Raw genomic sequence first — 16272 nt, 5'->3', positions numbered from 1 at the left:
GGAGAATGTTTTTTAGACATTTGAATACACCTCAACAATTGAATTTCAATTCCTTAAAGAGTCCATGGATGTCTACCCACTTCGTGTTTCTTTGAGGTCCAATACTATTTAACTTGAAGGACCACTCCAGACAGCAGAGTTAGGAATCTTAACCTAATATCAACAAAATAACTTTTAAAAAGGTAGTCTTTATTTTCTCAGCATCAGGATTGTAGGGTGAGTTTATTATACAGCCACGAGAGTAGCTGTATACTATAGCCAGCATGGATTTTTCACATTCCGCAATGTTCTCCATGCTATTCTGCTGCTTCCCATAAGCTCATTTCAAAACCAAACCTTAAAAAACTTTTAGTCCTGAACTCAGAAACACTTGCTTAACAACCCTCTAAATTTTAATGGTGATACACAAAACAGTCAGAGAGAATTGAGAATTCAAAGTGCAAAAAAATGTTTTTTAAAGATGTTTTAATTTATTTTAAAGTCTGATTTTATGATGTTTTTAGTGCTTTTGTTTGCCGCCCTGGGCTCCTGCTGGGAGGAAGGGTGGGATATAAATCAAATAATAATAAATAATAATAATAGAGAAAAAAACCCAAACCGCTGTTGCACTATTTTCTGTAAGTGTCCTCATAATTTTTTGAAATTAATTAAAAATTAGCCATGTTCACAGAGTACATGTAATCCTATTACTGACATTGCCCCATACTCTGACCTTCATCTTCTGCAGTTTAAAAGTTTAAAAAACTTTTAAAAACTGGCCGATTTTTAATTAATTTAAGAAATTTAGCATTGGAGTTAATGATAAACCTGGGCATGCTCAGTAAGAACCAACTGTCAATGTTCTAAAAGCCAGACTCACAGCTGTTTGACTTGGCTAATCAGGTGGCCACTCCCATGCCAGACCTTTATTTCACTTGAGACAGTCATGGCTTCCCCCAAAGAATCCTGGGAAGTGTAGTTTGTGAAGGGTACTGAGAGGAGACTCCTATTCCCCTGACAAAGCTCCAGTGGCCAGAGTGGTCAGCTGCTCTGACTGAAGCTTTGTGAGGGGAACAGGGCATCTCCTAGCAACTCTCAGTACCCTTCACTAACTACACTTCCCAGGATTCTTTGGGAGACGCCATGACTGTCTAAAGTGAAATAAAGGTCTGGTGTGGATGTGGCAAGGGACAGCTTTGGTTTAAATTTGGGTGGGAGACTACATGTGCTGCTGTAGAATAAAAAGGTGGGAGAATCCCTGAAAAACAATGATACTGTTCACAATGTTTTCCTTTTGGAAAGGAAAGACGCTTCCCCTCTTCCCAGTGTCCACCTACCCAATCTCCTCCCCTCCCCCTTCCTCTTCTCCTCCCCTTCCTGCCCCTCCCACAGGTCAATTTCACCTATCTTAAGCATGATTGCACAGGAGTAAATCCCACTGAATTCAAAAGTCATGCAAATGATCAAACCTGCCCTCCCCTCCTCCTCCTCCCTATCCCCTCCCTCTTACCCCTTCCCTCTCCCCTCCCTTCCTCCTTTCCTCTCCTCTCTCTCTCCCTCCTCCTCCCCCATGGTCAGTTTTACTTATCCTAACCATGATTGCATGGGAGTAAATCACATTGAACTCAAACATGCAAATGATCAGACCTGCCTTTTCTCTCCTTCCCCTCTCCTCTCCTCTCCCTTCCTCCCCTCTCCTCTTTCTTCTTCCTCCTCCCCTGCCCACTCCAGCCCTCCCTACCTTCCCTGGTCAGTTTTACCTATCCTAAGCACGACTGCATAGGAATAAACCCCACTGAACTCAATAAACATGCAAACAATCAAACCTGCCCTTCTTCCCTCTTCTCCCTGCCAGCTACCCCCCCGCCCTTCCTCCCCTCCCTCCTCCTCCAATACCCCTGCCCTTCCTCCCCCCCTCCCCATCCCCTGTGGTCAGTTTTATCTATCCTAAGCATGATTGCAGGGGAGTAAATCCCACTGAACTCAATAAGCATGCAAATGATCAATCCATTCTCAGCAAACCTGCACAGGATCCCATTTCTTACCTCTTGGATTCAAAAGCAGAGAAATTCCCTAATAGGCAAAAAAACCCTTGCATTTTAAGAACGTACCTATAGCTAACAGATATTTTTATCAAACGTTAAAAAGCAGGGAAATTGGGCAGCTATAGTGAATGCACAAGGAGAGAAGAACATCTGACCTCTTCTCTGAGATATTGTACTGCCCTACAAATTTGTCAAGATGCAAACACAATTTGGATTGGTCTTTCACAGTCCAATCCACTTCCTGTGTAGCTTGGCAACATGTGCCTCTGAGCATATGGTAAGTGGTGGCAATACCTGCCATCAGCCCAAAGAACAGAAACAAGACATGTGCTGTGCTGATCTTGTTTTAGCAGGGAGGAAGCAACAATATTAAGACAGGTGATATAGTTCAGATAGTCACTTTAAATATGTTTGATTTACTTTGCAATTTTAGTGAAGTTTCCTATAGTAAATCATTTTCTTTGCTTCTGTTTCTGTGAATATGTGAAGTACAGCAACACTAAACACTAAAAAAACTCCAGAAACAATTGTGGAATAATGGCACTGACTGTTCTGCAGAATAGTTTCCAATGGACATGAGGAGTGTCTCAGGTTGCACAAGATAAAACAGTGGGAGATGAAATATATTCTAGCAAAATTCTAGGTGCCCTCTATGTTTTTAACTGACCATGCCCACCTTTCCTTAAGTGGAGTGGTTTAAGCATAGCAGGCTGAAAACATGTATCTTAGGCAGGCCAAGTTTGTTTTTTCCAACTGTTAGAGTTATTGCTTTAGTAGCAACATACTGTAATCAGTCTAATTTTAAATCAAACTGTAGTTTCAGATTCAACTAATGCACCCAAAATAGAAATAGAACATAACCTCCAATTTGAAACACAAAAGGCTGTCTCCACCATCATATGACATTGACCAATAAAAAGGCTTGGATATTAATAAAAATAAATTTGACACAGATTTCTAGGATGAATAATGAGAGAAATACAATTTTCTCGGTTAGATTCTCTGTAGAATCAGTAGCAACACAGGAAAGAAGCAAAGTAAAAAGAATACCAACAAACATACAAAAATGTAATTCTCCATCTTTGGAGATAGCAGCTATTGCCACCACTCACATGTTCAAAGGCACATGTTGCCAAATCCTTCCAAGCTTCCAAGGAAGTGGACTGGACTGTGAAAGACCAATCCAAATTGTGTTTACATTTTGACGAATTTGTGAGGTGGTACAGTATCTCAGAGAGGAGGTCAGGTCTCCTACTCCCCTGGTGCATTCACTATAGCTGCCCAATTTTCCTGCTTTTTAAAGTTTGATAGAAATATCTGTTGGCTGTAGGTACATTCTTAAACTGCAAGGTTTTTTTACCTATTAGTGAATATAATCATTTATGTTGTACAGTCTCCATGTGGTGACTTTCTCCTCACATTATACCAAGGTAATTTCTTGTGAATGTATCTAATATACAGAATGGAAAAGGGTTATAGCTGAATTGTAGAGGATGTGCTTTCAATACATGGTATCTCAGGCTGAAAACAATTCATTCTGGATTGAAGACAAAAATCATTGCCTGAAATTCTTTGACACAGGATGTGAAAGTCAGTGCAATTTCACATGACACTAAAATGGCATTTGAGGTTTACATTTTGTTTTTGAACACTGTTCATGAGAGAGTAGAAAATATTCAAAGGGAAACAATGTGCTTAATGCAACAAAGTCCTATTTAGAATAGACCCACTGAAACTAAGTTAGTCATGTCTGTTAACTTCAATGGGTCTATTAGGACTAGTACTGAATACTGCCCAGTGTATACAGTAGCCAAAGAGTATTACATTTGCCTTAGGAAACTGGATAGGAAGCTGCTTATATTGAGTCAGACCACTACCCCATCTAGCTCAGTATTTTCTACACTGACTGGCAGTGGCTCTCCAGGGTTTCAGACTGGGGGCATTCCTGGCCCCACCTGGAGATGCCACGGATTGAACCTGCAAGGTCTACCACCGAATTCTGCCCCTTTCCCACTCTTCTCCAACTGATTTAAAACAAAGTCATTCTAAGATACAGACATAAAACAACTCTTAGGCAAGGAATCAAAGGGATTCTATCCTACATTGAACTTTCTGAATCCTATTCCAGTTGCTTCTTTGAAAATTACATTTATTTTTCCTACTTTCTTACCTAAGCACAGCTCCACTGAATATTCTCTCTATAATTCTGCTTGACAGAGCTGTTAATGAAGAAAAAAGGAGTCAGGAACAGTTTAGATTCTTGAATGTGTTCTAACAATTACTGCTTTCTCTTATACACAAGTGATATCCATGCAGAAAAATACCCATATGAGGTGGCTTTCAATCTTATGCAAAACTCAACATAAAAATTATTTTCTTCAGTGGACATGCTTTTACTATATATCAAATAATTGCCATATAACAGTTTTGATTTTGAATACTTTTGATCTAGTCATTCTTCCTTAGGACCTTTAAAATCCCTAAGAACTATTCAGATTATATCCTAGAGACCTTTCTACATACTGTGGCCCAGTTCATACATAATGCTAATCCAGACCATGGCTTGGTGTGAATGAGCATGTGTGTGGGCTCCCAGACAGGAGCATGTAGCTGCTTTGCTCTTCTTCTTTTCATTCTGCTGCTGTACTGTGCTGTATTAAGCCATGGTTTGACTTAGTGTGTTGTTCAAACCCAGGCTCATGGTTTACCTCTCTCCAGACAAACCACAAGCTGTAACCAAGGTTTGTCCTATAGTCTAAGAGAGCTAAACCACAGCAGCAAAATGACTAGGGAGAAGCAAAGCATCTGAGATTTCCTCTCCAGGAGCCTGCATATTGGTTCATTCATGTTATGTCATGGTTTGGCTCAGCTTTATGTAGAAATGGGGACTGTATATCAAAACAAAAAGAATTTGAGTTAAATATTAAAGCCATGAAAATCTTTCCTGAGCACTGATCTTTGGTACCAGCTCTATGAGAAATTGTGAATAGCTGTGGTATCTGTGGGTTTTTTAACATTTTATTTTCTTATTGTACTGATTTTATTCTATAAACCACCTTGTTATTTTATATGAAAGGCAGCCTATAAATGTTTTAACAAAATAAAACATTTTTATACTTCAATCAATTGGAACTTCAGGCCAAAATTTATCCATAGAGGATAGCGTTACAGCAAAGTTTGGTATGATGAAGGATCTGGTACTTGTTCATGGTTTTATGTTTTTACACCTCTTTCCCTGCAAGGTTATGGCATAATAGATATTGCTTTGTGCTATTAGCTACCCTTTATTTTAGCATCTTCAGCAGTTACAGTCTGAACAGGGAAGCGCTACATCCATTCCAATTTATCCTAGAGCATTGACTACTTTACTGCATGTCTATTTTGCATAATAATGAAATGACTGAAGCACAGCAAAAGATATGCGAGAGGTTTTTTTTTTTAGTAAAAGCATGCAGGAAGATACCTCAAGTTTAGTAATCTGGGCTGCCTATAAGGCATGTGTGAGGTAATATTTATTTTACATTAGTAATAAGAACCAGTGTTTCTCTTTCTCTTGATCTGCTTACCTTGATCACTGTATCTAGCCAGATCTTTCCGGTTGATGTAAAGATCATGGTCAGTGTCCAGTTCCCAAAATTTACAGTAAATAACATAGAAGTGCTCATATGAAAAATAATCAGTGATTTGATTGATGTCTTCCTCTTCCTCCAAGAGAGCTAGGGTCTGAAAGAATGAGAATGAATTCATCCTATAATCTATATGTAGAAAGTGCAGACCAAGAACCAGAAACTCTGACTAGAATGAAGTCATGTGTCAGTCTTTATTATTATTCAATACGCACTGTAAGCTGCAAAAGAACTATATGAAGTGTTACAAGTTTACTTTGGCTATTTTGAAAATCCGCAAACAACCAAAATTATCATTTTAGCACATCTGTATGTCTTAGTTTGAAATTCTCATATGATAATCACATCCCTGATCTGCTTTGAAAAACCTATTTTTATTATGAAAACATTTTTTATTATGAACACATATAGAATAAACTGGATTGCCCTCCAGACAAAACAATATTTGGCCCAAATAAAGCTTAAATAAGAATATTTCTGCAACTGAGCTTTTTAAATTAAAGGAGTTTTTTAAACTAAAGGAGACTATCATATCTCTTTGTTTGGGACTTTCTGTCTGATGCTGAAGTTCTCAACATCATTATCTGGTTGTGTGCTATCCTACAAAAATCATTGCAGAAAGGGTTATGAAAACAGAAGTAAAACCAACTTCTTTTAGATCACAATCTCATACTAAAGTTCCGTGGGATGATGGGCTTTAAGATTTGGTGGAAGCTCTATTAATATAAAATAAACCACTGCCATGTATAATCTGTTAGCAAAACACCTGATACACAGGCAGAACAGTTAAAATGGGGCAAAGTTGTGGGAAGGACATGTGCAACATGGAGTACAGCATACTTACATCATATCCTGTAACACTTCAATTATAGAGTTTCCCATTGACTGTGGAATTTTGCTACAGCCCCAAATCAAGCACAAAAATATTCCTTTCCATATTCCCCCATATCGATGACTACCCCACCTATGTTGCCATGACAAAACATAGAGTATCACCCACAGGATGGTCAGCATTCCAAGCACAGAAAACCACCATCAGTATATAAATTCCACAAAGGGAGATGATAACGCAGATGACAGGGTATGCAGCATGGGGCTGTATTTTCCTGGTCCCGTGAACACCAATTGCTCACAATTTAGTGAGGAGAAACTATAGAGAAAAGAAATTTTGTACAAAAAACGAGCATTTTGCACAAATAGCTTGGCCTTAAAACACAACAGTGGAATATGAGTACACTACATAGCAACTGCTGTGTAGAGCTGCCTAGTTACCAAACTGTTCTGTGGTGTTTGCCGTGAGGGTTTGAGCCCCTGGAGTGCCCGCTCTTTTAAACCTGAAATGTTATTTTTTGGCCTGCCATGAAAAAAGATGAGTGGGGCATGATAACCCCATTCCCCTGATGGGGCCTGAACTCCATCTCCTGCTTCCCAACTTTGTGTCTTATGCATGGAGCTCCTGAATTGTGGCTGGTGTCAGTGTGTGTCTGTGGCTGCCCTTCTTCTGGGTCCTGGTCCCCTCCCTTGGCTGCTTGTCAAAAGAGTAATTCCTTCCCTGGGTGTGTCTTGAACCCTAGTTTCCAGACAGCTATGTGTGCCGGCCTTTGCCTAGGGAGCTATGTGGGTGCTCTGTTATGTGGGCTCTCCTTCCTCCGTTTGTGCATTTGCTCCAAGGTGCCTATGAGCAGCCTTAGGAGATTTGAAACGCTTCCTTTAGGGATGCCTAGGAACTGGCCTTGGCAGGGTTGTTGCTGGCTGTGACAATGGAACTGATGGACTTGGGCACTGTGCAAGTCATATAGTGAATGCTGGAGACAGGTGCCCATTGCTGTGAATTCATTAACTTTCCATGTATAGGTGGCATGTGGGCATCATTACTCACTGGCATAGTCCCTGACTGGTAGGCAGTGGAGCTGTTTTCAAGGGATGCAGTCTCTTGCTTCTACTTATATCTTTTTAGGTGCTGTGTTTTCCCTGACAGCTCCCTCTAAGCATGTATAGCAGCCTTCTTCAACCCAGTGCCCTCCAGATGTTTTGAACTATAGTTGTGCTTGCTGCGGCTGAAAAGAGTTGTAGTCCAAAGCATTTGGAGGGCACCAGATTGCAGAAAGCTGATTTTTAACATACAGTAACCATTCTACTGGAGTAGCAGTGATGTATTCCTCCCCCACAATTTAACAGAAATATCGTTTTGCTCTGCCTGATGAGGAAAAACAAAACCAAATACTTGATTCAACTTTGTCACCAATGGTGCTTATGTGGCCACTGTAATCCTTACTAAGGCATATCTAGCATCCTTCAACGCTAAAATTGTACCAAGCTGTCCAGACTGCATTACAATTTTACTAATATCTCCTAAATCTACATACAAATCTAAAATCACTTGAATAGCCTATGGGAACAAATAGGGTGATATCAATGTTACCTTACTTGTCCGCGGATTTTAATTAATCTTCTCTGAGTAACATGGGATATCACTGAAAATGTTTTAGAAATACATGCTGCTCATAAGAATCCAAAAACTTAACATACTTGCAGAAAGTTGCTTTTCCTTAACTCTGTTAGAGATATTTTCCCAGACCAAGATCTATTGACTGTATAAAATATTCTTTGAATAACCTGGAAAAAGATTAAACGCAAGTCATTGGTGTGTCAGAACTCGACTTATTCTATGTGAATTAAAAGAAAACCCATCAAGTCTTGCATCCTGTTTTTTACAGCAGCCAATGATCAATATACAAAACTATATGTCTGGAAAACAACAAAAATATGCATATAGTCTAATAGAGGGGTCTAAAATACCTGTATATTAATGCCTCCATGGGAAAATAATTCTGTAGGTAGGATACCACAACTGAGAAGGCCCTCTCCTCACTCACCTCCCACCTCATCGGGCCTCGGAAGATGACCTCGGGGCACAGGCAGATTGATATGGGTGTAGACAGTCAGTCAGGTACTCACATCTAAAGCTATGTTGGGCTTTAAAGGCAAGCACCAACACTTTGAATTGTGGTCAGAAACAGACCAGGAGCCAGTGCAGCAATTTAAGCTCCATCAGTCCTAGTTAGTAACGGACTGAGCAATCCAGCTTATGGGAAGCTGGTGGAGGGCAGGCTGGCAGAGGAGGAGCCGGAGAGGAAGAGCCAGTGCAAAGCTCCATGGCATCCATTCCCCATTTGGGAGCCATTGGACTGGCTGAATGCCAGCTCAGTTGGCAGCCACACACAGAGGCTGGAAAAGCAGAAGCTGGCTCCTGCAAATACCTCTACCCTGGAGTAAGCACTCTCCATTGACCAACATGGAAATAATTTTACTCTGCCAGCCAATTGGCCATCAGACATTTTACCTGAATTGGGACCCATTCCAAACATGAGGAGGATGCCATGGAAGTCCCCCTCAGCTCCTCCTCTGCTACACCCGGAATGCCCTGTTTTCGGGCCTTCCACTGGCTCTCCATATGCTAGGCTGTGCTTCCCCGGTGGACCTCTGGCTGAGCTGGTAGGGTCCTGGTAGCGCCATGGCTCAGTCAGGATGAAGGGCTTCTGCCAGCAGAGCCTGGCACCACCGGCACCCTGCCAGCTCAGCCGTGGCTCCACCACATCCAGCTCCCCCCAGCCCAGCACAAATGTTGAACCGTGCCCTTAGTTGCTCACATTTGGACTAACCACAGTTTCTGAACAGTCTTCGAAGATAGCCTTGCATACAATGCATTACATTTGGTATTAATTGACTATCGTTGTGGATAAATTAGTAAAGACTATAAAGAAACAAACGATGCTAAGGATAATGTTGAATGAAACTATACATTATGTCATTTGACAATGCAAATTGTTCTCTTTGTAAAACTATGGCTCAGAATGAATGTTGAACCTTTGCTTAGACAAATTTGACATCTTGTACTTGAAGCCAACCTACCGTAGTAATGTAGCGGGAATGGAATTCAGGAGCATCTTTGAGAAATGTCAGTCCAGGATGAGTTTCTACTACATCCTGAAAGACATCCAAATTATTTAATGCAGAGAAGTTAAACAAAATGATATGATAGAGCAATTATGGCAGTCCTACCCATATCCTTTTCCTTCTCTATTCCATCATTTCTGTTTGTGGGATGAAAATCTGGTAATGGGCAACGAAGAGTGTTTTTCCTTGATAGTTGCTTTAAAGGATTCCCCCTCCTTTAGGAGCTCACTTCAGGCTTTTTTTTAAACTGGATCTCGGCTTAAGTAGTTGAGTTTATTATTTATGAAATTTCATTTCATTTCATTTATTTCTTTATTCATTTATTAAATTTATATCCCACTCTTCCTCCTAGGAGGAGCCCAGGGTGGCAAATACCCGGAAAACACTCTTAAACATCTCAAAAACAAAAGACTTTAAAACATATTAAAACAAAACATTTAAAAAAAACATATTAAAACAAAGCATCTTTAAAAACATATTTTTTAAAAACATCTAAAAAAGTAATTTCAACACAGATGCAGACTGGGATAAGGTCTCTACTTAAAAGGTTTGTTGAAAGAGAAAGGTCTTCACACATGGACATGAACTGCCTTCAAGTTGATTCTGACTTCTGGCGACCCTATGAATAGAGTTTTCATGGTAAGCGGTATTCAGAGGGGGTTTACCATTGCCTCCCTCTGAGGCTGAGAGGCAGTGATTGGCCCAAGGTCACCCAGTGAGCTTCATGGCTGTGTGGGGATTTGAACCCTGGTCTTCCAGGTCATAGTCCAACACTCTAACCACTATGCCACACTGGCTCAGGAAAGTCTTCAGTAGGCGTCAAAAAGATAACAGAGATGGCAGCTGTCTCATATTTAACGGTAGGGAATTCCAAAGGGTAAGGGCCACTATACTAAAGGTCTGCTTCCTATGTTGTGCATAACGGACCTCCTGAAAAGGTGGCATCTGCAGGAAGCCCTCAACTGCTGAGCGCAGTGATAGACTGGGTATATAATGGGTAAGATGATATTTCAGGTATCCTGGTCCCAAGCTGCTGAGCTTTGTACACCAAAACTAAAACTTTGAACTTGGCCTGATAGCTAATGGGCAGCCAGTACAATTATTTCATCAGCAGGATAACATGTTCGCAATATCCTGCCCCAGAACGCAGCTGCGCCTCCACATTTTGCACCAGCTGCAGCTTCCAAATCAACCTCAAGGGCAGCCCCACTTAGAGTGTATTACAGTCATCCAGCCTGAAGGTGGTCAGGCTATCCCAGTCCAGAAACGGCTGCAGCCAAAGCTACTAAATGGCACTCCTAGCCACTGAGGACACCTGGCCTCTAATGACAACGTTGGATCCAGGAGCATCCCCCAGACTACAAACCTGCTCTTTCAGAGGGAGTACAACCCCATTCAAACCAGCTAATTGACCAATTATCTGAACTCAGAAACCACCATCCCACAGTGCCTCCATCTTGCTAGGATTCAGACTCAGTTTATTGGCCCTCATCCAGCCCACCACCAAATCCAGACACCCATCCAGGGCTTGCACAACCTCTCCCGATTAAGATGCTACAGAGAAATAGAGCTGGATATCATCAGTGTACTGCTGACACCTCAGTCCAGATCTCCTGATGACGACTCATATAGGGCTTCATATAGATGTTAAACAGCATTGGGGACAAGATGATACCCTGCGGCACCTGCACAACTGCCAGGGGTCTGAAAGACAGTCGCCCAATGCTATTCTCTGGATGTAGGATTGGAACCACTGCAAAACAGCGCCTCCGATACCCATTTCACCAAGACAGCTCAGAAGGATAGCATGGTCAATGATATCAAAAGCTGCTGAGAGGTCAAGTAAGAATAACAGGGTCACACTCCCCCTGTCCTTCTCCCGCTAAAGATCATCCATCAGGGTGACCAAGGCTGATTCAATCCTATAACTAGACCTGAACCCAGATTGGAATGGGTCAATCCAAGATTACTTGCAATTGTTGTGCCATAACCCTCTCAATCACCTTCCCTAAAAAGGGGGTATTTGCGACCAGGCAGTAGTTGTCACAAACCAATGGGGCCAGGGTGGGCTTTTTCAGGAGCAGTCAGATCACCACCTCTTTCAAGGCGGCTGGGACCACTTCTTCCCGCAAAGATACATTGACCTCACCTTAGATCCACTCTGTCATACCCACTCGACAAGCTTTAATAAGCCAAGAATGGCAAGGGTCAAGAGGACACATTGCTGTCTGCACTGTCACAAGCACCTTGTCCATGTCATCTGGCCACATCAACTGAAACTGACCCCAAGAAGTTGCAACAGACATTGCACTGGACACCTCACTGGCGACGACAGTAGATGTGGATGGGACATAAAGACTGCTACAAAGGCAAGCAATTTTACCCACAAAGTGCCTTGCAAATAATTTGCAATGGGCCTCCAAAGGGTCTAAAACTATTTCCTGGAGTGTGGCTTGCCATCTGGCAAAATGGCTGCTTATATCTGTTACTGCAGCACGTGAGTGGAACTAATAGTTTGCAAAAGCATGACATAGACTTCTGTAGTTTAAACAACTCATTGATATGGGTAAGGGAATGCAATCCACTTCTAGTAAGAAGCAGAAAAAAGCTTCTAAAACAATCCAGGTTTAAGCAGATCCTTCTGAAGAATTGGGGGGGGGGCTCCAGTGCAGAAGAAATTGGCATGGCGCATTGTGGCCTTCACCCTGGAAAGGGTGCAAAATTGACAACTGCTATGTCAAATTCAGGGGAAATGGCCAAATATTTTAAAATCAAGCAAAAAAAAGAAACCCGTCCTGTTCGAATTAGCCTGAAGGAATCTCACCAATCCTTCCCTTTTTGGAACATCTGCAGTTTCGAGATCCACTGAAATCTGGTCAATTTAGGGGATGGAAAGAGAAGGGATTATAATGCCTTGTGGATTTATTTGAATATGGTAATCCACTGAGAATGGATCAAATTAAAACAAAGCTGGGGGAAGTCAAAACTAATTGGTTTCACATTATGCAAATACAGCAATTTTGTAAGATTGTTACTCAATTGGGGCCATTATGTAAGCTTACATTCTATGAAAGTCTCTATATAGGGACACTTGGAAATTTAAGAGGTTCAATCTCAGTTATATATAAAGGTCTCCTCTCAGGTTCTATATGATCTACAGACAACCTGAAGTTCTGTGGGAAGAGAACCTAGGGGTAACTAATTACTGAAGAGGAGGATTGGGCAGCAATCTGACTGAAGCCTCCTCTTTGTACCATTTCAGCTACAGTTCGTGAATCCAAGCTAAAGGTGATCATGTGGTGGTACTTCACTCCTGTAAAACTTTGCAGAATGAACTTGACCAAAACTATGGAGTGTTGGAGAGGATGTCACCAAGTAGGCTTTTTCTTTCATATGTGGTGGGGGTGTCCTGTGGTAAAGGTTTTTTGGCAGAGGGTCTTTCAGGAAATTTCTAATATAGTTATGCAAATTATACCTCCAGACTCCCAGCTGGCATTGCTTTCTATCTTTCCCAAAAATACGCAACAATTGTCCAATAAATCTCTCGTTCTGTTCCTTCTCACTGCAGCAAAAACTGAAACTGCTCACCACTGAAAACATAACTCTTCATTTATTATGTTCAGGTGATGGCATAAGGTTTGGGAGTTGGCTTTGTTGTTACTCAACAAAGTAAACCTAGGCGAGGAATAATTAAAGTTGACAAATTTGATGAAATGTTGTGGCCGTTCCTAACTTTCCTTAGTAAGGATGTTTGTATCCAGAAACCGCTACCCTCTGTTACACTTCTGGCCTGGTCAAACTACTCACTAATTAAAGTTCTTAATAAATTTGCATTTTTATAGAGTTATGTAAGCATTGATAATGTATAACTGTAATTGGTGTTGCTGGCACTGTTATTCCCTCCCTCTTTTTATATATCATCAATTCCCCCCCCTTTTTAAACTGCACTGTATACTTACCATCCATGAATTGGTTTTCTGTTCAGTTTTAAAAAACAATAAAAATATATTATATTTTTTAAAAACTCCATTTCCTGGAGTTGATGTGAACAGACCGCTGACAATACAAAAAAGCTCCACTAGATGGCTACTTGAGGATGTGAAGGAGGCAGAGAAGTGGGCCTTCTTTGCCACCCTCACCACCACACGGTAGGCACACTTATGATGTTTTACTCATGCCCAGTCAACCTCACAGCACGTCTTTCACTACTTGTGCTCTAATCATCATCTAGCCTGTTTCATTGCCCTTAGATCACTGTGTAGCAGGGCCCAGACCAGTCTCCAGAATGCCAGAGAGGGACCTCAGGGCAACTGTGTTAAGAGCCTGACACTTCTTGATGTCCACAGCATGACAAGGGCTTCAGTGGGGTCACCTGCTCTATCTACTGGAAATTCCCCCAGGGCATTCAGGAATCCCCTGGATTCCATTAGTCTCTGGGGGCAGACCATCTTAATCTGTCCACCACCCCTGCAGGAGAGGATTAGAGCCATAAGTGTAAACTTCACCAGAAAGTGGTTTGACCATGACAATGGGGTGACATCCACTTTCCTATCTGCAGACCACCCCTTCCTCCATCTGGAGCAAAACCCAGGTCAAGGGTGTGCCTTGCCCTATGTTAGACCACTAACAACTTGAGACAGCCCCAAGGTCATCATGGAGGCGATGAAGTCCTGAGCTGGAACACTAGAGGTAGCCTCAGCATGGACATTAAAATCACCCAGGACTATCATTCTGGGCTCCTCCAATACCACAGCTGAGATGGCCTCCACCAGCTCAGTTCAAGAAGCTGCCAGGCAGCAGGGTGGATGGTACACCAGCAGCAGCCATAGTTTACTGTCCCCTTGGCCTGATATCAGGTGCAGGCCCTCACAGCCAGCTCCAAAACAGAATGGTTTCCTGGTGACAGAAATGGAAATTTTGTAGACCACAGCAACCCCTCTCCTCCCTCCTTGCACCCTGCACGGGTGTTGCACCAAGTATCCAGATGGGGAAAGCTCAAGCACTCAGGTCTCAGTAATACACACCAAATCATAAATGAGTGAGATCTTCTTATGTACCAATCTGGTGTTAAAAAACAGCACACACAGGCCAGTGGGCACAACAGATGAGCAACTAGAACCTGTCCATGGGAAGAGTAGAAGCAAGGAACAAAGCTAAGATAGTCTTGCCCTTGTCTTCCATGGCAGCTCACTGCCTGCCCATGTTTATACCTCCCTCTACCCATGATCACTGCAATTGGGGTGGCATCACCCATGTCCCTCCTTTCCAAGACTCCTCTTAAACACATGATATAGACACAACAAGAGCCCACCAACAAAACTTACCAGAACCAGTTGTTCCAGTATGCATCTGAGAGAAACAGGACCAGACTCACTCAATAACTTTCACACAGAGCACATCTCCTCCCCCCTTCCCCATCTCACACCCAGGGAGGGCCAGCCTTCTGCCATTTGCAGACTTTCATTCTGAAGGCATCTGACTGACTAAGTTTTAGGATAATAAAGTAGTTCAGTTCCAAGACTCCTGGATAGCTAGGTTTTGACTTCTACTTGCAGATGAAATTAACAAGATGGATAAGTGAGTGTAAGCAATTATGAAATTTCTTTCACCCCCTCCAGCCCCAAAAAGAGGCTTTGGCTGTAACGGAGGAAGAGGAACAAAGAGAAACAAAGCTACAAAGAAGAGGAATAAATGTGAGACTTTGATTCAAACCATTTGTGGCATTGTTTACTGAGAAAAGCAGACAGTGATGCACAAACAATAATAGGGGATGTAGTGCTTGCTACATAAGAACATAAGAGCCTGCTGGATCAGGCCCAAGGTCCATCTGGTCCAGCATTCTGTTCTCACAGCAGCCAACCAGGTGCCTATGGGAAGCCTGCAAGCAGGACTGCAAGCAGGCAACTGTTAACTGTAGCAATAAGTTAACTGTAGCATTATAAAAGCCACATTAAATTAATTAAACCTTTAAGATTCACTGGCAATGCACACCTGCTAGGCTACCATTTTTATTAACTTTTAAAGACAGAAAAATAAAGGAGGAATGTTAGTAAGCAGGCAACAACATATTTCAGTGGGTTTTAGTGAACAGTAATGTCTACAAAAATATGTTATCTCCTGATTAATAGTGGACATGATTTTAACAGTAGACGTGATCCAGCATGGGGGGAGGGCAGGATGTAAAACCTGCACATCCACAAAAGAATTATGACATAAGGTGAACTTCTAGCGTACAGTGGGGCTCCACTTGTCGGTGCCCCGCTTTTCGGAGCTCCAGCCACCGCACTCCAGCCACCGCACTCCAGCTGACAGGTATCAGCTGGAGAACACAAGCTCCCCACGCTCCAGCTGTAGCGCGTGATCAGCTGTAGGGCAGGGAGCTCTCACACTCCAGCTGGAGCTCCCCACACTCCAGCTGATTGCGCGCTGCAGCTGACAGGGATCAGCTGAAGCATGCAAGCTCCCCGTGCTACAGCTGATTGCACGCTACAGCTGATCAGCTGCAGTAGGGCCCCGCTTTCCGACAGTTTTCACTTTTCAGCGGGGGCCTGGAACGGAACCTGCCATATAAGTGGGGCCCTACTGTATATGTGTGCATGTGGAACCTACTCCTCACTGTGCTAATTATGTCCCTACAAACACGTTGCACACAGTATAGCACTGAA

At 42.3% G+C, this 16272-nt stretch overlaps 1 protein-coding gene across 3 annotated transcripts in view; it reads right to left on the bottom strand.

The window, feature by feature from the left end:
• Nucleotides 1-16272, bottom strand: part of PPP2R3A (protein phosphatase 2 regulatory subunit B''alpha) — a 64923-nt gene that overhangs the window by 6717 nt on the left and 41934 nt on the right. For all 3 annotated transcript variants that reach the window (XM_061636500.1, XM_061636501.1, XM_061636502.1), the window contains 4 exons: nucleotides 9563-9637; nucleotides 8180-8266; nucleotides 5591-5747; nucleotides 4195-4243 (listed from right to left, as the gene is read on the bottom strand). In XM_061636500.1, the coding sequence (XP_061492484.1) occupies nucleotides 4195-4243; nucleotides 5591-5747; nucleotides 8180-8266; nucleotides 9563-9637 (368 nt within the window). The remainder of the gene's footprint in view (nucleotides 1-4194; nucleotides 4244-5590; nucleotides 5748-8179; nucleotides 8267-9562; nucleotides 9638-16272) is intronic.

Source organism: Rhineura floridana, chromosome 7 (assembly GCF_030035675.1).
Source record: "Rhineura floridana isolate rRhiFlo1 chromosome 7, rRhiFlo1.hap2, whole genome shotgun sequence".
NCBI classification, from domain to species: domain Eukaryota; kingdom Metazoa; phylum Chordata; class Lepidosauria; order Squamata; family Rhineuridae; genus Rhineura; species Rhineura floridana.
The sequence above is the reverse complement of the archived record's forward strand: the minus strand, read 5'-3'. Positions and strand labels throughout refer to the sequence as shown.